This window comes from Giraffa tippelskirchi, chromosome 14 (genome assembly GCF_054371585.1).
Source record: "Giraffa tippelskirchi isolate mGirTip1 chromosome 14, T2T-mGirTip1v1.2.pri, whole genome shotgun sequence".
NCBI lineage: Eukaryota > Metazoa > Chordata > Mammalia > Artiodactyla > Giraffidae > Giraffa > Giraffa tippelskirchi.
Window position 1 is genome coordinate 49,851,497 of NC_137288.1, and position 24,103 is coordinate 49,875,599.

Genomic DNA, 24,103 nt, shown 5'->3' on the forward strand with positions numbered 1-24,103 from the left:
CAGAGTGGGTTGAGTTAAGGGTCTTAAAATGGAATGATTACTTTGGATTATCGAGGTAGGCTTCCTTGGGGTAGGTCAGTGAAATCACAAGGACTTCTAGGAGGGAGGCAGGAGGGCCAAACTCAGAGAAGAAGCGGTGGTTCCAGAAGCAGAGAGGGGTGTGTGTGTGTGTGTGTAAGAGAGAGAGAGAGGTTTGAAGATGCTACTCCACTGCTATTTTTGAGGACCCAAGAGGAAGGGGCAACAAGCCAAAGAGTGCAGGCAACCTCTGGAAGCTGGAAGAGGCAAGAAATTGGATTCTCCCCTGGAAGCGCCATAATGGAGAGGTCCTTGCGGACCTCTTTTAGACTTCTGATTTCAAAAACTGTAAGATGACTAGTGTTGTCTTAAGTCCCTAAATGTGTGGTAATAATGTTACAACAGCAATAAGAAACCAATACAGGCGGTAAGGATGAACAGCTGCTATCACAATTAAACAGGCAGAGACAGGTGCTCAGAAATGTAATCACAAAGCTAAAGCTTCTGTCCCTTAAAACAGTGGTTTTCAAAGGTGGTCCCCCAAACAGCAGAGTCAGCAGCACCAGGAACCTATGGGTCAAGTTCCCAGGCCTCACCCAGACCCAGGATTCAGAAGCTCTGGTGGGGGCGGTGGGGCGGTGGGGCCTGGCAATCTGTGTTTTAAAAAGCCCTTTGGGTGATTCTGGTGCAGGCTGAGATTCACCTACAAAATAAGTGACCTGGGCTAGCTCTTTAGGAATGAAGGGCACTTGTGTTTCCTTGGATGTGTGTGTGTGTTCCTACTGAACCTACAATTAAACTAGTTATGTTGTGTTTATGTTGGCTTGGGATCTGGAAATGATGGGCACAATCAAGGCTCCAAGATGGGCTCTGAAGGGGAAACGTGGTGCTGGGGAAGGCTAGAATTCAGTCTCCCTGTTTCTATGGGTTCCCAGCCTCTTCATAGTCTATGCTGCACTAAAGAGACAGAGTAAGGCTAGATCGTGGTTACAGAACCCACCCGAGATCTCACGAGATCCTACACACTGCCCCCGCTCTCCCATCCTGGGCCTGCAGAAGGGGTGACTTTTCTGAGTTACCCAAGGCAATCCCAAAGTGGCTAGTTGGAAAGATACTCAGTTTGAAAACACGAGTGTGGCCATCCTTTCCTGCTAGAGCTTAAAGTTATGCAATCACACAGACAGGGCTTTCAGTCCTGGGTCAGCCTTGGGTTAGCTGGGTGATGTCTGAGTCCTTGTCAGTGAAGTGGGCATGCAGATAGTACTTCTCTGATAGATCGTTGAGAGGTTAAGTGAGATAATATAGGCGAAGGTCCCAGTGCAGGGACCTGAAACAAAGTAAATGCTGAACACCACTGTAGTGAATTAGAATTGGTTGTAGTTAATGTTATTAATTGCAATTAATAGCAATTGTTTACACCAGCCCTGGAATCTCCTATTTCCAGGTTTCTCATGTATAATGGATCCAATACACAAGTTCACCTATGTAAAGGATTCAGTCTATTTCAAGTTCTGCTAACAACATCTCTCCTTGAGATTCCTCAAGGCTCTGTGAAAAGGAAAAGTTTTCCCTTTTATAACCTGAGTGCATTTCTCCTAGCTTCCCAGTAATGGAACTTTTCCACACAGCCTGGGCCTCCAGCTGGGTGTGTGTGTGTATGGAGGGTGGGTTGTTCATTGGACCTCAGCAGGGATATTCCCATCACCCCATACACTCCAAAACACACATGCAAGCTCAAACAGGGTGTGATGACCAAAGGGTCTTGCTCATAGGTCTTGGCCACCAAAGCTAGCAGGTGGCATGTACCCAAATGCTTACATAAGCTTTGCATTGTTGTAGGATGTGGCCATCACAAAATCATTAGGCAGGTAATGTAAAGGTTCCCATGAAGGGAGAAGTTAAGCCTGCTAGGAATTGCTGCCAGGAGCCCCAAGGCAATAGAGGCAGAGGTGTTACAGAACCAAACTTGAGTTCCCCTACACTCCTCCCTTCCGAACAGAGCCATGAGGTAGAAGGTGCTATTGGAGCTCGTGTCATTCCTCATCCTCTGTCTCTATGGTCTTCCTTCTATACTTTTGAGCCTTAAAGTCATCCCATTGATTCTTTAGTTTTTGCAAATTGTAATAGAATATTTTGTTAAAGCACTTCCTTCTCTCTCTGTGCTTTTAATATTCTTTTCATTTTTATTTTTCTTTCTTTTTCATATCCTTTGGCCATACCACATGGCGTATGGGACTTAGTTCCCCAACCAGGTCTTGAACTTGAACCCCTTACATTGACAGCAGAGAGTCTTAACCAATGGACCACCAGGGAAGTCCTGATTCTGATTACTTTTTAAAAAATGCTTTTCTACTTCTTAAAAAATATGTTAATATAATAGAGGTTTGGTAAGGACCAGTTCCAAATATATTGGAAAGATTACCACTTGACTCTTCCTTCATACTAGATAGCACTTTAAATATTTTCCATTCATAAATCAACTGCATTTCACTATGAATTCTGGGGTTTTGTTTGTTTTTCTGCTGGGCAGCTGCTTTTTTTTTTTTTCTCTTTCATCTCATGATCTCATCCTTTTATTTTCTTCTCTCAGTTGCATTAATGTGTATTTCACTGCTTTGAATGTCATACTGTTAATGGAATAATTTTATACTTTATAAAGATCATAGTGAGTAGTCTGTTAACCTTACATTTTTAAGAGTGGGAATATTTAAAGAATAAGAACAAGGCGTTGCGTATTTGCTGTTCTTAACAGAAATATTTGACTCCATCAGTCCTTGATACCATCAGTCTTTGAGTCCTATTTTATCTGGAAAATGAGCCTGTTTGTAGTATAAACTTCACCAAGATCCTAAAGTTTGTCATATCAGTTTATGGTATCAAAGTGGATATTAGACAGGCCTCGATGGTTGTATAATAAGTCTCATTTTGTTTAATCTAGTTCATCTAACCATCTTCTATGATAAGCCCACAAGAACTTAAACACCTAACCTTGCGTTTCCTAATAGAGCTTTCTACGCTCATTGCATGCATGCTAAGTCACTTCAGTCATGTCTGACTTTTTGTGACCCTATGGAATGTAGCCTGTCAGGCTCCTCTGTCCATTGGATTCTCCAGGCAAGAATACTGGAGTGGATTGCCATTTCCTCCTGCAGGGGATCTTCCCAACCCAGGGATCGAACCTGCATCTCTTAGGTCTCCTGAACTGGCTGGGGGGTTCTTTACCACTAGTGTCACCTGGGAAACCCAGGCTTATACGGTGCTGTGTGTCAATTATATCTCAATACAACTGGAAGAAAAAACTTATCTAAATAGAAGGAAGTGACAAGAAGGAAAAAAAGGAGAACAAAAGCTCCACAAGGCCAGGAGAGCTTTTGTTTATGAAATCAAAGCACACCGGATCCATGATCAAAGCATCACCTCCCATGTGAACTGAAACTGCAGCATCCCTCCAAAAGGCGCATCCAAAGTGGGTGACATCCAAAGTGGGTGGGGGCTTGTGTCACCATCTCGCCTCTTAGATTTCTTCCTAGAGGCTCATCTGTTTCCATTTTTAAAGACCCGGAACTTTTCCTAAGAAGCCAAACTTCATTCCCTCATAGTGGCTATCAAAAGAATTTGACATCATTTTGAGATTTTGGATTGCCTACCTCCTACAGGGGATGAACAAGTTGCCTTTGAGGCAAGTCTCCTCACAGAGTGTGCTGGGTTATCAGTCGCAAACGCTCGTCCTCAGCATCCAGCAGCCTCCCAGCCCCAAAGTCCCTCCTGTCCACTGAACAAACCAAGTGAGTCAGATAAAGATCTTCTGGCTGGGGCTGGACCCTCCCTCCCCGGAAAGATGTGGGCAGGATGTCAGGGCCATTCTAGCCCAGGCATGACTCAGTTCTTCATGACCTCCCTTCCCGTTTTGCTTGGATGGGCTGGTAGGTTGGTCTTTGTGGAAATATGCACCTCTTCCTGCTCCAATTTCAAGAGGGAAAATCCCTTTTAAGAGGAATATTTAGAAGATTCTGTCATGGAATTCTTGCCATTACCCCAACTATCTCTCCTTCTCCCCAGTTTGGTGTCTAGATGTTTCTCTCTTACCCCAATTTTCTTTTCATTTTTGGGGGCCACGCTTGTGGGATCTTAGTTCCCTGACCAGGGATCGAACCCAGGCCCTCAGCAGTGAAGGTGTGGAGTCCTAAGCTCTGGGTCACCAAGGAATTCCCCCCAATTTTCTGAATTTGGGGTTATCAGTCTAAAATTAGAGTCCAGAACCCATCAGTGTTATCAACAAAACTTGGCGATTATTTCTTTCAAACAAATTTTTTTCCTGTTCAAATATTTTTTCTTCATCACAAAATAAAGTATCCATGAGTATTTCTGTTTCAATGTAAGGTCTTTAAAACGTAAAAGGACCGTTCACTTTTAACCTTACTGTTGGTGTGATATAGCTTTTTTTTCTTTCTGATGATTTTAAAAGCTTACACAAAGCTGCAAAATGCTGAAGGAGGCCCCTTGCTTCAGAGAAAGAGAATGGACAGACCCACATAACAAAAATACTCAGCAGGAAGTAGCCCATGGAGTCCCAGTTGATTTTCTCTTATGACTGTAACAATTGTTTTTCCTTAAAAAGAAGAGAAAAAAAGAAAAGGATAACCTACCTACAACATTAATGTCATTTTCAGAGTTCTAGGATAAATCCGGAACAGAGTCATTTTTAAAGAAAAGGAAATAGGTTCCATTCTGGCAGTGGATCCCCTCCACTGATTTGCGTATTTCTTGCCATGATAAGCTGTAGAAGCTGCCTTGAGTTCATTCGGCAGATGGAAAACAGCAAGAAAAGAGCTAAGCATTCATAAGGACCACCATCTGAGGTTTGATTTCTCATAGAGACAAGAGAGTCCAACACACATCCCACAGAGCATGCCCATAAAACTCTCCCCTTCCAGATGCATGAGAACACATGCGTGGAATAACAGTCCTCTCCCCCCACCCGCAACACACACACACACACACACACAACAACTGTGTCCTGGGGAGCCCCTGGGCACACACAGGTTCTAACACAGTTACAACTCAGCATGCTACCAAGCCTTCAAGCTGCTACAGGCCCCAGCCAAGAAACTGCCAAAAAGATGCTCAAGCAGCAGTCCAAATAGTCCTGACCTGTGGTACCCATGACCACTCCCTGTGAGCCCCGGGAACTCAGAGGAGGCCCTGTGATGATGAGGCTGCTGAAAAAGCCCCAGGCAGTCACTCAGCTCCCTGCCCTTACTTTTCCTCACTCTTTTTTTTCTCTGAAGACCATAAACCTCTTTGGGGAGGGTTCAGATAAGCCACGCTATCAGAAGTAACCATAGCAATGGTCAAAATGATGATGGGGACATTGTTCTAGTAGAACAACAGTTTTTAAAAATTATCTAATGTCCTCTTGGCTTTCTGGCTTTTTAAAAAATGTTTTCCATCCTTTTGTTGTAAGTGGACTACTGTGCTTAAGCCAAGCAGGCAACAGAAAGCTCTGACTTTAAAGCCATTGGTCGATAACACATCTGAACAGCCCAGGGTGGACCCACTGTTATCCACAGATAATTAACTGAAACTTGGGCTGACTTGCCACTGGGAGTTTCCACAGGCAGAGTCCTTCTCACGGTCCTGCTTGCTTTGGCAGCTGTGTCTTTCTGTGTTTTCTAAGCCAGGGGGCGGTTTGGATCTTTTCTTAATAAAATTCCACGTTTCAGGGCAGAGGGACCGTGAAGCCTGCTTGGCCTCACAGGGACCTGCCACGTGCAAGGTGTCCTCCCTCGTTCCTATAGGTTCATCCTTTGATTCCTCTCTTGACTCTGAACCGCCAGAGCCTGTACTGTTCCCTGGTCCCTTCCTTATTTGAGATAGCAATGCACTTTCTGCCATGAATCTCAGAATTAGTGCCTTTTTAATGTGCTTTTCAAAATGTGATGGCACTAAATTCACTAAAGGAGCAGAGTCCCCCTCTCTGGATGTGCCAGCCCTGTGGGGACATTTCTGAGTTCCTCTCCCATCTCCCAGCCTGAAAACTCCAGCCCACCCAGTCCTTTTGCTTGAGTCAAGCAGGTGGTCTCACCACTAGAGACCCTCCTCCTCACACTTTCCAGCTCCCACCTCCATGCATTGCCCATTCATGAAGCCACATCTCTCCTTACATTTGAAAATTCACCTTAAAGCCCACCACCTCTTCTTAGGAGCCTCCCCTGATAAAATAGGGATGAGGAACCCTCCAAAGCATGACTGACAAACTCCCAATAAACGAGAACACACACACACGCCCCACAACAAACACAGACACTCACAAAGAGAGAAAATGACATATTCCCTACTTACAAGATGTATGTTCCTCTTAGGGCAAGGTGGTCAATTTTATACCAATAACCAATGAGTCATTTCAAAAAATGAGGTGTTTTTAACGTTCTTGGGGGTTACTCAGTGAAACACGGTTGTGTGGTCTCTCCCCCACCAGCCCTCCTCTTTCTTTAAATCCCTCTTCCTTTTCTCCTCAGCATCTTGGATGCACAATTCCAAGGGACCACCTGGTGTGAGTGACATGGATGACACTCAAGGAAGCTCGTTCTTACAATACCTCCTGGGTGGCACCTCGTGCCTTGACACTAGCCATCAGGAAGTTTTAATGACTCCATACCTGTGTATTTCCTGGGAAAACATGTCTGCTATGTTGGGATAAGGAACCAAAACCCTCTAGAAAAGGTCCTACTGAAAGATGTTGGGGGGCGGGGGGAGGGTTCCTGACAAGACTCAAGGTCCAGCCTTGGATAAGGATGCTGTAGAGGATAAGGATTCTCTCTATGGAGCAGTGGTCCTGAGGCCATCCCATCAGGGGCAGAACCACACCTGCTTGCTCTCATCAGTGCTGTCTCAGGGGTCAGTGTTAAGGCCACTCGTTGGGGAGCTGAGAGACGTGTGGCATAAGAGAACCAGGACAAGGAGAAACACAGATGGAAAGGCGGTAGCTGGCGATTAGAACATGGCTTCAGACACCACGGCCACAGAAGCGGTCTAGCTACAAAGCCACGCGGTGCAATCTTGAAGCAAAATGTTATTGATTTTGTGGTTGTAAAAACGTACCTTCAACTGCAGAACTCAGTTTTATGACACCTTGAATAAAAACAAAAAGTCGCAGTTATAGAATGGACCCAAATTACTTTGCCAGGCTTCGCACATTACACACATGCTTCAAATCTGGATGTTTTTTTTTTTGGGGGGGGTGGCTTTTTGAGAATTTAAGTAAACAAACATCAACGTCAAAAACAAAGTAATTTTCAGTCGTTGATTAACCTTCATGAGTGTCTTTATCTCCCACTAGTATCATTTGGAAGCATTTTTCACTATATAAAGGATTGGCCATATTTTTGGATGAAACAAAGGCCAAGTGTCAATAGTCTGACTGGCTATTTCTGTAGATAAGTCATACTGGATGAAGGATTGATAAAACTTCACTCAGAAGGACATCAGGGACTAGTATTTCCTACTTAAGCTGCACATAGAGATCATCTGACAAATGTTGGGACAGGGTTTCTGTTGAAATATGTAACAGGTGGTTAGAAACCATGGTGTGATCTGGCAACTTCCTTCTCTGGGGTGGCTGGACCAGAGGCCATTTCTGGTCTCCTGTGTTCAGTGTTCCCACTCACTGCAGATCAGTGGAGGGGCTGAGCTTGTCAAATTGTTCATGAAGCAAACAGGCACTACCCTTGACTGGATATCCATGTGACTTTTTGGTGAACTGAAAGGTCAAAATACTAAACTAAAATAAATTAGACCTGGTCCAATAAATTGATTTTGAAAGTTCATTTTCTTCCTTGTAAGCCATAAGTATAAACAATAGTTCCCAAACTCTGTGTGATAGCCACGATACCTTAGGCTGAAAAAAAAAAGTCTGCAGTTTCATTGGGTGGAAAGTATGGTTCTCTTTCAAAAGGGAGGAGTCTCGAATGAAAAATGGAAACAAAACACTCTTCAGTACCGGTAAACCAAACTGGTTATCAGCATGACCACCCACTGATTTTTAACAGTCTATTCACAAAGAGACAAACTTGCTCTCTTTTATAACTCTCTGAAAAAACACTTTCTTTTAAGTTACCAGTTGAATTTCATCCTTCTGGTGGAACCAGTCATGTCTGGTCAATGTTTAACAAGGGGGAAAATATGCCTGCATTATGTGTGTATACTATGAGCTTTACCAATATAAGTGATGTGTAGTACACAATCTACACATAATAATAAAATATACTGTCTTCTTTACTGCAGGTTCCATGTAGCCAACAGATTCTCACAGAAGACTTTTGCTGATTTGGACCAAATCGTGGGATTCACAGGCAGCAAACCAATCATGATTTGACAAAAATAATGCTCTGAATTGCATCCCAATTTGTTCTTTTCCCAGTAAATTCATTATCATTATATCTTTTATGTGATCTCTTGAACTATTAAACTGTTCAACTTTTGTAGAAATTACTTTGATTAAGTTAAAACTCTTTCGATGTCAACACTATGAAAACACTCCCACTGTGGCCTATTTCAAGCTTCCAGCTTTGATGTCACTGGACATGGCTTTGGGAAGAGATGAATGATAGCAAAACCATCATGTAGTATATATTTCACCATACAAAGATAGCAGATGTAAAGAACCCCAAGAGCATGGATAGTAAAATGTGGTCAAATAATCAGGAAGTAAAGATTTTAAGGTATTTATCACCTTTGTTTTTAACATAATTATAATTGCAAGTTTGTCTAATTTAATTTGTAATCATGGGTGTGTTTAATAATGGACTTACAAAATTCCCAAAAATGTAACAGTTGGCTCTTGCAACCTGGTATGAACCAAGTCTGACACACCATGACCATAACTGATGTTTCTTTCTACTCATGCTGGAGAAGAGAATCTTGATCTTCAGAATACTTTGAGTTATTCACAAAAGGAGTTATAATTTAACTGAACAAGCCAAATGTGAATAAACTGAGCATTTACCATGATTTTGTCCATAATTTCACAACCTCTTAAACCTGTCATATGCAAAAATATACTCTATATAGATCACCTTGGAAATAATAGTCATTGAGCATCAACTAGGAGCACACGCTAAATGGACTTGGCATTCTTTTGGTCAGGCAACCATTCCAAGAGGTATGAGTCATTGGCATAGTAAGCGATGATTCTGTCTTTTTTGAACTGTAGAAGCTTTATGCAGGAAACCATCAGAATATTGATTTTTTTCATCCATGTTTATTTTTGTGCATAACCATGGGTGTCAGCAACTGTCACTCAAGTGAAAGGACATCAGTGTGACCTAATCAATGTGTGGAAACAGACTTGATGCAAAGAAAGCAAGGAAGTCTAAAGAATTTCTTATGGGAGATGTGGGTGGTGGTGGATGAGAGCTTAGGATGTATTTATAGAGTGAGGGGAAAAAGATCTATTAAAAAACAAAAGTCTGACTTTAGAACTCTAATTATAAACATAATTTTAAATAGACACAAGTTATTTGTTCCTCTATGTGAATTTCTCTTATATTTTTCAAACCCCAAATCCAGGTTTCCCCTATAGCAAGACAGACTTTCATATTGCAAGGTAACTATGCTATAGTGAAAACCTAGAATTGGCTAAATCTGGGTAGGGTGCTAATATTAACATTATACAAAAACTTATAGAATGAAAAGATATTTCCTTTATCTTAAAATAGAAATATTTTAAAAAATATGAATATTTAAGAAATGATTGATGTTGGTGCTGAAAAGCTACATGTAGCACTGCTGACTTCTAGGACACACAGCAGACATTATCTGGTGACTGGCTGACGTTGACATTGCCTGGAATTCAGGGTAAGCCATAACACATACATAAATATATACACACACAGGGACCCTCCCCTCCTCCTCCACATTTAATTCTTCATAATTTTCTGAAATGTTTTTTTCCACCTAATGACTCACTCCAATTGATCTAAAGTAATTCTTAGGAGAAAGTGTCAGGTTAAAATAATTCATGCTAAAGTGTGGCTCACTAAAACCCTCCACTATCATCTCATTGTTTTTGAAATACTAATTGAATTTTTAGCCCTGGCCATCGAGGCCATATGGGATGTATTCCTGCTTATTTTCTTATTTCTTTTAATTCATTTCAGGTGACTTCCTCACTCACTCAAATGCTTTAACCACTTCGATTTTCTCTCTGTGCTTTGCAGAGCTAATTCTTTTTTGCCCCCTGCTCTACCCCCTTCCCCCCAACACACACTTGCTGCTCGCTCTAGCTTGAATGCTCTCCCTCCCAAATCACCGCATCTCCCCACAGCTAACTTTCTCTTCATTCAGCTGTTACTTCAAATGTCACTTTCTCGAAGAGGCCTTCCTTGATTACTGTACTTAGAGCAGCCCCAGTAAGAATTCACTGGCCCATTTCTCTCTCTTTTTCAAAGACATCACTTTGCTGACAAAGGTCCATCTAGTCAAAGCTATGTTTTTTCCAGTAGTCATGTATAGATGTGAAATCTGGACCATAAAGAAGGCTGAGTGCCAAAGAATTGATGCTTTCAAACTGTGGTGCTGGAGAAGACTCTTAAGAGATCCTTGGACAGCAAGGAGATCAAACCAGTCAATCCTAAAGGAAATCAACCCTGAATATTCATTGGCAAGACTGTTGCTGAAGCTCCAATACTATGGCCACCTGATGTGAAGAATCGACTCATTAGAAAAGACCCTGATGCTGGGAAAGTTTGAAGGCTGGAGGAGAAAGGGATGACAGAGGATGAGATGGAGGATGGCATCACTGACTCAACAGACAAAAATTTGAGCAAGCTCTGGGAGATAGTGGAGAACAGGGAAGTCTGGCATGTTACAGTCCACGGGGTTGCAAGGAGTTGGACACAACTTAGCGACTGAACAACAACAACATTACTACTTAAAATTATCTTTTTGGTTTATTATTTGGTTCTTTGTTCGGGGTATCTTCCTCATTTCAACACCAGCAGAAAGAGAGCAGGAATCTGGTCTTTCTTGCTTGCTGCTGTAACTCCCTTAACTAGAACAGTGCCTGGCATACAATAATTACTTAAAATATTTATCAAATGAATAAGCGATCGTTCCCAAGTGTTTCCAGGTGTCAGAAAAGAAAATTTGATCTGTCCTAGCAAGTATAATTCAATAGTGGATATCACTGAGCAGAATCCTAGATTTTATTATTTTGATCAATGACTATTTCTATTCAGAGACTGGTCTTCATGAAGGTTAGCGAACACTGATGTGTGGAGTGAATATACATAAATTACAGTAGAGGTTTAGGCTTCAGGATTATAATGTAAAAAAGTCCCAAAGAAGTAAGTTTATCAATGTTAGGGCTAGGGTTGGAAAAAAGATTATGCCCTAAGTGGACTTCAAGGAATATTAGCTTATTGATTTTATATCCAAATATCTCTAGAATCTGTAGCTTCTTGCCTTTACAGTCATTGCGCTCAGTCACTCAGTTGTGTTTGACTCTTTGAGACCCCATGGACTGTAGCCTGTCAGGCTCCTCTGTCCATGGGATTTCCCAGGCAAGACTACTGGAGTGTGTTGCCACTTCCCCTGGAGGGGGAAACAAGGAACATACAGGTGTCCCCTGAGTCTCCTGCATTGGCAGGTGGATTCTTTACCGCTGAGCCACATGGGAAGCCCTCTACTGTCATTGTGCTGTGCTGTGCTCAGTCGCTCAGTCATGTCCAACTCTTTGTGACCCCATGGACTGTAGCCCACCAGGCTCCTCTGTCAATGGGGATTCTCCAGGCAAGAATACTGGAACAGGTAACCTTTCCCTTCTCCAGGGGATCTTACCAACCCAGGGACTGAACCCAGGTCTCCTGCATTACAGGTGGATTCTTTACTGTATGAGCCACCAGGGAAGTCCAACCCTGGGCCAAATTGTCACAGTAATGTTCACATAAATCTGTATCATAAGGTATATATAGAGAAAGAGGAACTAAGAAAGAACCATTCAGTTTTTAATAACCTCCTTCCAATGCATTCTTATACTGCAGCTGGAACAATCTTTTCAAAAGGCAAGTCCAATTATGTGATATCCCTTACTTTTTAAAAGTCTTCAATGGCGCTTCATTATTTTTAAGATGAAAGCCTTTATTTGAAAGCCTTAACATGACTTGCAAAGCCCTGCATGATGTCACCCAGAGTGGAATAAAAATGGTCACAAATCCTTCGTACACCTCCCGTAGAGAGATGAGGGTTATGTCCCCTTTTCTTGAGTTAGGGCAGCTCTGAGACTGCTTTGACCATTAAAGTACAGTGTCAGTGATGCCTTCCTCATGTTTGTGCCCAGGCTTTATGAAACAGGCAGTCTCTTTTTTTCTGTCTGTTGTAGCCCTCCCTCTGGAAACCCTGACATACCAGGTTGGAAGCCCTTGGACTGCCATTAAGGAAAGACCAGGTGGAAACATTCTGGCAAACAACATCTGCTGAGAGAAGAAGCTAGAAGGCCTTGAGAAGACTGTTGGTGAAAGCTCGGAGGACAGGGGAAAATGGTCACTGCCCCTCCCAGACTGGGAGACGGAGGAAGGACAACTCTTCTGATGTAGAGACAGAACACTTGGCAACACTGTCACCTGTAGTAACATGGAAGCTAAAAATATCCCTGACGAATTTATAGATTTTAGTAAGGAGATTTCCTGGTAGAATGCTTAAAGTGCCAGTTGGTTCTTTAAAAAGTTGCATATGATAAAATATAGATAAAGATGAGGTTTTGTTTTTAAAGACCTGTTCAGTTTTCAAGCAAAATTTAGAAAAAAATAGAGCTAGTACTTGTTGGTTTAAAAAAGATGAAAAGGTTTCAAATTCCTAATCTTTTCAAAGGCAAAAGGCTCTCAACCTAGAAATTGGTTGATGTTGGAGAACATCTCAAGGGGGTGGCCAGAAGAATCGCTTTTATAACTTCAGAAAGACTTAAGTATATGCCTCACAAAGCTTCTAAAAGAGACACAAACGCTTCTAAGAATCCTCAGGGTGTGGTTCCCCACAGCACCCTGACTCTGAGCCCAGGCCAAAGCAGGGACTGTCTTGAGGAGAATTGAGGATGTATGTTTTGTCTAACAGAGTGAAGTCTAATAAGATTCATAGGAAAGAAGTCTAATAAGATTTATAACTTAGAAGGTGAAACCAAGCATTTTTAGGGTGGTAGCCAGAACTGCTGAGACTCTGGGAGCAGGACTGGGCCCCCCAAGTTAAGGAACCAGCAGTATGTGGATGTCAGAACCGCTAGATGCCAGTGATGGCTCTGTGCCTCTTGTTTCCCCACTCTTTGAATGAACATGCTCAGTGCGTTGATCTTACCCCTGTGTTATCAGCATATGTTGGGTGTGTGTGTGTGTGTATGTATGTGTATGTGGTGGGACTATGATATACATTTCATTTCAGTTCACAAGTCTTTATACTGAGAGCAACTGTATCAGAGAACTACATCAAAGGTGCCTTATCAGCACTTGACCCTTACTTATTTTATTTTTTTTTAAACTAATTTATGTATTTATTTACTGGCCGTACCCCCAAGGCATGTGGGATCTTAGTTCCTTGACCAGGGATTGAACTCGAGACCCCTGCATTGAAAGCACAGAGTTTTAATCACTGGACCACCAGGGAAGTCCCTTGATCATTACTTCAGTTCAGTTCAGTCGCTCAGTCGTGTCCGACTCTATGCGACCCCATGAACCGCAGAACATCAGGCCTCTCTGTCCATCACCAACTCCCGAAGTCCACCCAAACCCGTGTCCATTGAGTCGGTGATGCCATCCAACCATCTCATCCTCTGTCATCCCCTTCTCCTCCTGCCCTCAATCTTTCCCAGCATCAGGGTCTTTTCAAATGAGTCAGCTTTTCACATCAGGTGGCCAAAGTATTAGAGTTTCAGCTTCAACATCAGTCCTTCCAATGAACACCCAGGACTGATCTCCTTTAGGATAATAATTATTTAGATGGTCAGAATCTGGACCTCAAACTTGAACTTCATGCCCTAAGGAGATGACATTTCTGGACGGCTTTAGGAATGAGGATATTTTGTCTACAGGGGAATGTAAATAGTTTGTGTCTGATGGTGAACTAAAGATGACCACAAATTATTCGAAATGGTTCACGTTGAGAACAGTTGTTCTCCTTGGCCCCAGGTGGGTCCTGTGACTTCTGACCAATACAATACCTTGGAAATGATGCTATCTGGCCAGACCTTAATACTTCCTGTCTCCCGGGCACTCTCTCTGGGAGCCCTGAGCTGCCCCATCAGACGCCTTGAAGCTACAGTGTTGCAGGGGCCACTTATGGGTGCTCAACAGCCTCAGCTGAGCATACTCTTCCAGACATTGAAACCAAGGTAGCAGTGTTAGTCGCTCAGTCATGTCCAACTCTTTGCGACCCCATGAACTGTAGCCCTACAGGCTCCTCTATCCCTGGGATTCTCCAGGGAAGAATGCTGGAGCGGATTGCCATCCCCTTCTCCAGAGCATCTTCCTGACCCAGGGATCAAACCCAGGTCTCCTGCATTGCAGGCAGATTCTTTACCATCTGAGCTACAAGGAAGATCCTGAAACCAAGGTACCAGTTGAATAATTCCATCCTGGATCTCCTAGACAGCCCAACCTCCAGTTGAATGTGAAACAGAAGAATCACCCGGATGAACCCCGTGTAAGTTCATGTCCCATAAGATCATAGGATAAAAATAAAGGGGTTGTTTATCAGCTCCTTTGCTACACTTTGCAGTCATAGCAATTGGAACTTGAGCTCCAATTTTCTGACCTTACCTGGCATCTCAGCCCCTAATAATCTGTACTCTGGTCACACCACCCTTCCAGTTCTTTGAATTTTAACATGTGTGTTCCCTCACTCCTCTTGATCTTCCAGCTTTTAGCTTATGAGGATTTTCTCAGGAAGGTTCACCCTGACCCTCTAAAACTAGTTCCTTTGTTACAGCAGATTCTCCTGCAAGAACTGTGTTCCGTTTGGAGCAGTTATCTCTGTGATTGTTTCATGAATGCCAGCCTCCACTTCTAGACTGTGAGCAAGCCTCTTTGATCATCACTGATTTTCAGAGTCCAGTAGTGTGTCTACACATAAGCACTGAATAAATATTTAAGCAGATGAACAGAATTATTTGATGCAGCTGATAAGGACTCCCTCCTCACCAGCGCCTTTAATAACTGTCACTCTTCTTTCTCACACACACATTGTGGACTTTTGGATTCAAAGCCATTGTAACTGGGGAAAGCTAAGTCACTTTAGTCATGTCCAACCCTTCTCAACCCTATGGACTGTAGCCCGTCTGGCTCTTCTGTCCGTAGGCATTCTCCAGGCAAGAATACTGGAGTGGGTTGCCGTGCCTTCCTCTAGGGGATCTTCCCAACCCAGGATCTAACCCACATCTCTTATGTCTCCTGCATTGGCAGGCGGGTTCTTTACCACCAGTGCCACCTGGGAAGCCCAGTGTGACTTAATATCTGTCTGTGACAGCAGCTCAGCACAAATGAAGTTGCTGAAGTTCCTTTTGGTCATCTCTGTGCAAAGAAAAGGAAGTTGAAGATTGCTTCTGGGCGTGTGTGGGCATAGGAGAGCAGAGGAAAAGAAAACAAACAATCAGTGTTCTCACATTTATGTCTTTGCTGGAAATTGGGAAGCTCTCCTGTGAGTTGAAAGAATGTTAACTCAACTTTCTAAATGATTTCTAAATTTACGTTTTGAAATAATTTCTTACTGGATTGTGAGCTCTTCTCTGCTTTACCCTTTCATCCAAAACTGTGGCCGGAAAAATAACGGGAGGGCTGATGTCTGGGAAAGGATTCTATATTTTCTATTACCTCTGCTTGCAAGACTATTTTCTGAATATCTAGTTTGCAGTCTACTGGTTTTTTTTTTTTTTTTTAATGTATTTCCCTACTTATTGAGTCTTGCACATGTGGGAAATAGATGGATCCATTGGAAACTGTCTTTCTTAAAAATCTTCTGCTGTTTCCTTAAGTCCTTTGCCATTTTTGCTGTATGTGAAATAAGGTCCCTATAAATGTCCTTAAAATGTCTATTTCATAATTTTAAAAGGTTTTTCCTTTGCCTTGTACAGTTCTCTTAACAGCAGTCCTCAAATGGGCTGGTGTACAATCTAGTTTTTTAGTTTTATTTTTTATTGTTTAATGTTGGCTGAACTGCACAGCTTGTGGAATCTTTGTTCTTGGACCAGGGGTCAAACCAGGTCCACAGCAGTGAAAGCCGAATCTTAACCACTGGATTCCCAGGGAATTCCCTTCAAATTCTCTTTTTATTTCATATTGGAGTTCCCCAATGGTTCAGGCGGTAAAGAGTCCACCAGCAATGCAGGAGATGTAGGTTCCATTCCTGGGTGGGGAAGATCCTCTGGAGGAGAAAAGGGCAATCCACTCTAGTATTCTTGCCTGAAAAAGCCCTTGGACAGAGGGACCTGGTGGGGTATAGTTCAAAGGGTCTCAAAGAGTTGGACAGGACTGAGTACTCCAAAAGATAGCCAATTAACAATGCTGTCATAGTTTCAGGTGGACAGCAAACAGACTCAGCCATACATATACATGCATCCATTCTCTCCCAAACTCCCCTCCTATCCAGGCTGCCACATAACATTGAGCAGAGTTCCCACTGCTGCATACCTATATATATATATATATATATATATATATATATATATATATATATTTTAACGAGGATTTAGAGTTCCAGTAAATTGCCAACATCCACTGGATCATCAAAAAAGCGAGAGAAAAAAAAAAAAGCGAGAGAATTCCAGAAAAACATCTACTTTGTTTTATTGACTACGCCAAAGCCTTTGACTGTGTGGATCACAACAAACTGGAAAATTCTTAAAGAGATGGGTCAGACTACCTGACCTGCCTCCTGAGAATTCTGTATGCAGGTCAAGAAGCAACAGTTAGAACTGGACATGGAACAACACACTGGTTCCAAATCAGGAAAGGGGTATGTCAAGGCTGTATATTGTCACCCTGCTTATTTAACCTATATGCAGAATACATCATGAAAAATGCTGGACTAGATGAAGCACAAGCTGGAATCAAGACTGCCAGAAGAAATATCAATAACCTCAGATATGCAGATGACACTACATTTAGGGCAGAAAGCGAAGAACTAAAGAGCCTCTTGATGAAAGTGAAAGAGGAGAGTGAAAAAGTTGGCTTAAAGCTCAATACTCAGAAAACTAAGATCATGGCATCTGGTCCCATCACTTCATGGCAAATAGATGGGGAAACAATGGAAACAGTGACAGACTTTACTTTTTGGGCTCTAAAATCACTGCAGATGGTGACTGCAGCCATGAAATTAAAAGACACTTGCTCTTTGGAAGAAAAGTTATGACCAAGCTAGACAGCATATTAAAAAGCAGAGACATTACTTTGCCAACAAAGGTCAAAGCTATAGTTTTTCCAGTAGTCATGTATAGTTGTGAGAATTGGACTATGAAGAAAGCTAAGTGCCGAAGAATTGATGCTTTTGAACTGTGGTGTTGGAGGAGATTCTTGAGAGTCCCTTGGATTGCAAGGAGATCCAACTAGTCAATCCCAAAAGAAATCAGCCCTGAATATTCATTAGAAGGACTGATGCTGAAGCTGAAACTTCAATACTTGGCCACCTGATGCGAAGAACTGACTCATTGGAAAAGACCCTGACGCTGGGAAAGATTGAAGGCCAGAGGAGAAGGGGACGACAGAGGATGAGATGGTTGGATGGCATCACCTACTCAATGGACATGAGTTTGAGTAAGCTCTGGGAGTTGGTGATGGACAGGGAAGCCTGGCTTGCTGCAGTCTATGGGGTCTCAGAGTCGAACACGACTGAGCGACTGAACTGAAAACTGAATCAGATTTCCATGTACACATACTATTCATAATATAATTTAAAAGAAAACACTCCCTAAATGGCAGGGCTACTATGTAGACGGACATATTCCTCATCATCTGAGCGCGTCCACAAACTCTGGGACGTCGCCCATGTCCACAGCTCTGAGTTGTATCCCCATCCCTGCGCGCACAATACTGTACTTGTCCCTTTCGAACATGTAACAGATTAAAGAGCTGGGCAGGAGGCAGAGGCAGAAATACCTTTGATCTCTCATCCTTGGGAGTTAAGGGAGGGCAGACACCTGGCGGCTGCTGAGCCGGAAACAAAACACAGGGGGGATTGGAATTACCTTCAAGGGAGCCGCAGCTTGGCGGAGGAGGCAGCTGGACGCGCCGCGTGGGCGCGAGGGGAGGAGGGCCGGCGTTGGGCTGAGGACGCTAGAGCCCTAGCGAGGTGAAATCCGGCTAGCTGGGGGCTGCTTACATTCCTTAGGCAGAGGATTGGGAAGATCAGGCAGCTGCATTGAGCAAAAAATTGAAGTCATTCTTTTGCAAATAGTATTGCAAAACGTTCAGCTGTGCGCAATTGCTGAAAGGCAATTTTGATGGCAATTCAGGAAACTTTCAAAGAAAGGATGTTTTTCAACTTTTTTTTTCCTTAGCGAAACTCTCTTTATTAGGGATTTCACCTTTGCAACAGGATGCTGTGAAGGGTCTTAGCCAAAACAGGATCTGGAGCATTTCCTGTGATCTTTGGTGAAATCGCACTGCCCCCTGGCGTTTGCGTGCTGTTCTATAGCATCGCACTGAAAGCCCAGAGAACGCCAATCAAGTCGTTCAAGGAGGCTGCTTCCAGTCTTATCCGCGATCCGAGACCACAGACGTGGTTTGGCAAGACAAGGAATGAAAATTTAAAACTCAGATTCTTAGGACTTCCCTGGTGGTCCAGTGGCTAAGACTCTGTGCTCCCATTGCAGGAGGCCGGGGTTTGGTCCCTGGTCAGGGAACTAGATCCCACGTGCTGCAATTAAGACCAGCCCAGCCAAATAAATAGCTAAATAAAAAAATAAAATTCAGATTCTTTTCTTCTGTACCCTCTGCAGCATCTTCTGAGGTTTTCAAGTGGCTCTTGAAAGAAATTTATCAGATGATAATCTGCCTTTTTTTTTTTGTATGTAAGTTTTCATGTGAGTGACTGTTTCACACCCATTTTTTTCAGAACGAACTCAAATATCTCCTGTGTTGTAAAACTTTTCCTGGAATCTGCTCCCTGTTTTGTACAAACCTGAACTGTCCCACCTTTCTCTGCCTTCATGTTTCTTTCTCTGATAGAAACTTGAAATCGAGGATTACGCCTGATTGTTATTTGTATCCACCGTGACTAGCAAGGTGCCTGGCAGATAGAATATGTCAACAAAAAGTGTGTTGTTTGTTGGTTGCATGTAACAATGCTGCTCACAAAAGGATCAACTACACTTCCTAATCAACAGCAACTGAGTATCACTATGGCCACAGAGTTGGAGGAAGGAAAGCAGTCCTTGTATGGGACATAGGGGGTCCTTAGGCACCCTGAAAGTGCACGGGCACAGTGTCCAACTATGGATGCGAATGGTTAGAATAACCGAAGATTAGAATATCTCTATCTCTAATAATCTATAAAAAATCATTCAAACTTCTGTTTCTTCCCTTGATGAACCTCTGCTCTAGAAAAATCATGAGCATATTCATTGTCACCAATTTAACAACAAGTTTCTTTGGGGCAGAATTTCTAGGAGTAAGTGTAAAGTTTCTGAATGATGTTCTTGAAGATTTGGGGGCATGTTGACTGAGGCCATTGTCTGTCTCTGAACTGACTGACAATGAACAGATATGGGGTCTAGGGCAGGTTATGAGTATTGAGGGGCAGTCTATTTAAAGGAATAGGAACTGTGAATCACGGGTGCCTCTACTTGAGTATGATGTATACATAGATGTCACCTTAGGGCAGAGAAATGATCAGATCTGAAGATTCTATTATATTGATGGGTGGGGAGGGTGATACTATTAGCAAGACTGCTTTTTAGGTTATAATATTGTCATATTAATACTAATCCATAAAAGCTCCTTGAAGTCATTTATTATGCTTTTATTTAGTTAAAATAAAAAAAAATTCAAGGAAGGAGGCCCTCGTAACAGAGGCACAATTCATGATTGTTAAAAGCTTGATTTTTTTAAAAATTGTTACATGCTAGTGACTTTACTTTTTATTGCTTTTGGCCTCACTGTGAAGCTTGCAGGATCCCCTGACCAGGGATGGAACCCAGCTCCCCAACCCAGTGGAAACATGGAGTCCTTACCACTGGACTGCCAGGGAATTCCCAATAGCTTGCATTTTGGAGTCAAACTGAATAGGTACAAATATTGACTGGGTCACTGACCAGCCACTTGACCTGGGAAAAGTCTCTAAACTTTTCTATGTCTCATTTTCCTCAATGATCAAAATGAGGCTGGTGCTGGAAAACATCTCTAGTGTTTACTGCTGAGGAGGACCACGTGAGTTTCCCACTATGAGCAGCTAAGGGGAGATTAAAAAAAAAAATCTTATTGTTGAAGAAGTCCATTGTATGAGACATCATTCATGTCCTACTCTTTGCGGCCCTGTGGACTCTAGCCCGCCAGGCTCCTCTCTCCATGGTATTCTCCAGACAAGAATACTGGAGTGGGTAGTCATTCCCTTCTCCAGAGGATCTTCCTGACCCAGGGATCAGACCCAAGTCTCCTGCATTGCAGGCAGATTCTTTACCATCTGAGCCACCAGGCAAGCCCTTGAGACATCATTAAAACTCCCAAATACAAAGGAATATTCTAGTAACAGAACTGTAATAGAGCACAGCTAAGGGCTTCGAGGTAGTTGCTCTGCACCACCTATCCTGTTACCAGGCAAACAGGTATCATTAGTGGTCTTGCTCAGCCATTGGTCAGCGCTGCAGTGGGCCCCTCCCCCAAGTGACCAACTGTCAGTGAGCGGCCATTAGTAGCCCCGCTCAGCCATTGGTCAGTGCTGTAGTTGGCCCCACCCACAAACAAGCAACTGTCAATAGATGACCGTTAGTGGCTCACTCAGCCAAAGGTTGGTGGAGCAGTGGATGTCAAGTGGAGAATCAGGTAAGAGGCAGAGCCTCTCCTTCTCCCTGGGGGCCCACCAGTTCACCTGGCCTTGGGCCAGTGGGTGAGCTGGGGGCCCAGGGAATAGGTCCCAGGGGGCTGGGTCCTGCAGGGCTCCAGAGCCCTCACCAGGGTCACCTACTTGCCGAGCCCAGGCCTTGAGGCAGTGGTGAATCTCTCCCCAAGTCCTGCCTCTGTGACCTAATGGTAGTGCCGCTTGCATAGGTCACAGTCTGAGGGATCTGGCCCTGCCATGCAGGTGGCCTGAGGAGCCTGAGGGCCAGTTGGGTCCTGGGCTTCTGGCTCCCTCAGTGATGGTGGCTGGGCAGGCTCTGGGGACCCAGCCCTGAGGAAGCCACCAGCTGAGCTCTGCCTCCTCTCAGCCAGGAGTGGACCTCAGAGTGATGCCTGGGGACCGTGTCCTTTCTTGTCAGAACAGAGAATAACATTTGTTTGGTGGAGGTTTACAGAAACATTGTTACCTGGCCATGAAAGTGAGAGTTAGTCACTCAGTGGTGTCAACTCTTTCCGACCCCACGGACTGTAGCCCACCAGGCTCCTCTGTCCATGGAATTCTCCAGGCAAGAATACTAGAGTGAAGTGCCATTCCCTTCTCCAGGGGATCTTCCCAGCCCAGGGATTGAACCCTGGTACCTTTATTGCAGGCAGATTCTTTACCATCTGAGTCACCAGGGAAGCCCAGTAAGAGCCTCAAATTCTAACTAATACCTCCTTGAGTGATATTTTTCGGTGAATTCCCACAGCCACCTGAATTAAAATTGTGTCCTTCTTCCCCAGCTAATCTGTCTTTGGTCAGTTTAATTTGCAGGCCTTCAAGAACAGAGCATAAGAGGGTAGAGGGGATATATTTCCTCCCCAGTACATTCCTATATGACTTTGGCCACATATTGGACTGTACTATGCTAAATCTCTACAAGGTGCCTCAGAACTAGCATGGCACCTTGCTTCAGAATATCCTCAGTTTAAGGAGCTGTGGCAAACTTAAGTCCACCGTAAGTGAGCAATAGAATGCCCCATGTAATATTTGATGTGTTAGTATTTGTAGGGCATCTTTGAACAATGGCTGACAAATACAAGTTCTAGATAAGTGTTTGTTATTAATAGATAAAAATATTCACTTCATCATACAATCCTAATCTTTAAGACAAAGTCATGCAGACTAGTTCTAGGGTTCCAAGCCTGCTAGATACCTTTTTTGTTTTGCACTGCAACCCTGCACAGCTAAAACTTTTTAATTGTTGGAATAAGATAATCATTGTGAGTTCATTTTAGCTAACTCTTCTGCCTTCTCAAATGTAACTGAGAATGTCATTTTTAAATGTGTGCAAGGCATATTCAGACTTATACAAAAGGGACAAGGGGGATGACTGGAGAGATAAATGGTGGTAATAACTGCTAACAATGGTGCAAAATTATGTGTCCTTGGGGAGCCTGGAAATGTATATTCTTTTTCAGGAGGAGATGAGACTTAGAAAATTGGGTCTCTAATATGATTTCTAAAGGTGGATGATCATCAGTGAGCAAAATGGGGCTTCTGGGGAATTCCATTGCATTCCAAGCAAACCTAGCAACTGATAGCTTCCTGGACAGCTGTTTCTCCCATCTATTCCCCCAATTCTTTTTGTTAGTTGTCAGCTAAATCTTTATGTGAATGTTAAGAGCCATCCTGCAGAAACAAATTTGTCTTAGAGGTTTTCATTTGGCAAATGATGTGCAAAAATTCTGATTGTCATTCTCAAAGCCTACAGTGAAAATGCAAGGGTATAGTTTCTACAAATGCAATCAAGCATAACATTGTGTTAGGTTTAGGAGATACTTCTAAGTCATTTCTATTTCAATGTCTCCAAATGTTTAGGACAATTCTGCTTAAATTAACCATGTGTGTGTGCTAAGTCGCTTCAGTCGTGTTTGACTCTTTGTGACCCTATGGACTGTAGCCCGTCAGGCTCTTCTATCCATGGAATTCTCCAGGCAAGAATACTTGAGTGGGTTGCCATGCTCTCCTCCAGGGGATAGTCCCGACCCAGGGATCAAACCCGCATTGGCAGGTAGGTTCTTTACCACTAGCACCACCTGGGACACCCTACATTAACCATATTGACAACTGTCAAGTAAGTATGTGTGTGTGTGTACACGTGCACGCACATGCTCACTCAGTTGTGTCTGACTCTTATATGACCCCAAGGACTGTAGACCACCAGGCTCCTCTGTCCATGGAATTTTCCAGGCAAGAATAAAGCTTATTGGTCTATAAATCATCTAACATTAAATTTTCCATAAGCACATTGATATCAGGTGATATTAGTTTTATGTTATTATTATTTTTAATCAATACTATCTATGTATGTATATATGTATGGCTGTCCATCTGAAACTATCACAACATTGTTAATCAGCTATATCCAATACAAAATAAAAAGTTAAAAAAAATCTATGTATGGTGACAAAAGTTAACTAGATTTATTGTGATAATTCTACAATATAAACAAATTTTGAATTGCTATGCAATTCAAATTATAATATATCTGAAACTAACATAATGTTAGATGTCAATCATACTGCAAAAAAACAATGTCTGAGACGGCTAAGCTGCTTGACTCTTGTTTGAAACCATTTCCTTGCCTCCCATTACAGAATTTTCAAAATCTTTCAGATGGTGAATGACATTCTGGGTTATCTGGCCTTTACTACTTCTTTTATCTTAGACCACAAGCATCCCTCATCCTCTCCCACCTGACTATTAATCTCTGTCTTCCAGTGACACTGGCTTTTTCATAAATAGTTAACTTCTTCTCATTCCTGGTCTTTGCCCTTTGCTGTTCCCTCACCTGGAATACAGGGAAGACTTCCTCGAGGAAAGGGCAGTGAATTTTCCCTGACCACACACTTCACAGTTGACCTAGACTCTTAACACCTTTATTTCTGTCTTTATAGCATCTTGTAACTGTGGTAAACAATTATATGCATAAACATTACCACCCCTCCCCCCACCCAAATGTCAGATTATCTGCTCCTTGAAATTGTGGCAGAGCCTGAGTCTGTGTTATTGC

The 24,103-nt window shown here is 42.9% G+C and overlaps 1 protein-coding gene and 1 long non-coding RNA gene across 28 annotated transcripts in view; one reads left to right on the top strand and one right to left on the bottom strand.

The window, feature by feature from the left end:
• Positions 1-24,103, bottom strand: part of DLGAP1 (DLG associated protein 1) — a 762,891-nt gene that overhangs the window by 81,009 nt on the left and 657,779 nt on the right. For 5 of the 11 annotated variants that reach the window (XM_081561948.1, XM_081561953.1, XM_081561949.1 and 2 more), the window contains one exon: positions 7,120-7,149. The exons of the other annotated variants lie outside the window; for them this stretch is intronic. In XM_081561948.1, the coding sequence (XP_081418074.1) occupies positions 7,120-7,149 (30 nt within the window). The remainder of the gene's footprint in view (positions 1-7,119; positions 7,150-24,103) is intronic. 11 annotated transcript variants of the gene reach the window in all.
• Positions 20,986-24,103, top strand: part of LOC145534450 (uncharacterized) — a 343,726-nt gene continuing 340,608 nt past the window's right edge. For 15 of the 17 annotated variants that reach the window (XR_014074620.1, XR_014074630.1, XR_014074631.1 and 12 more), the window contains exons 1-2: positions 20,986-21,032; positions 22,909-23,101. This is a non-coding gene — a long non-coding RNA (uncharacterized LOC145534450). Of the gene's footprint in view, positions 21,033-22,908; positions 23,102-24,103 lie in introns of those variants that run through there. The other 2 variants (XR_014074619.1, XR_014074614.1) reach the window with 2 other exon arrangements.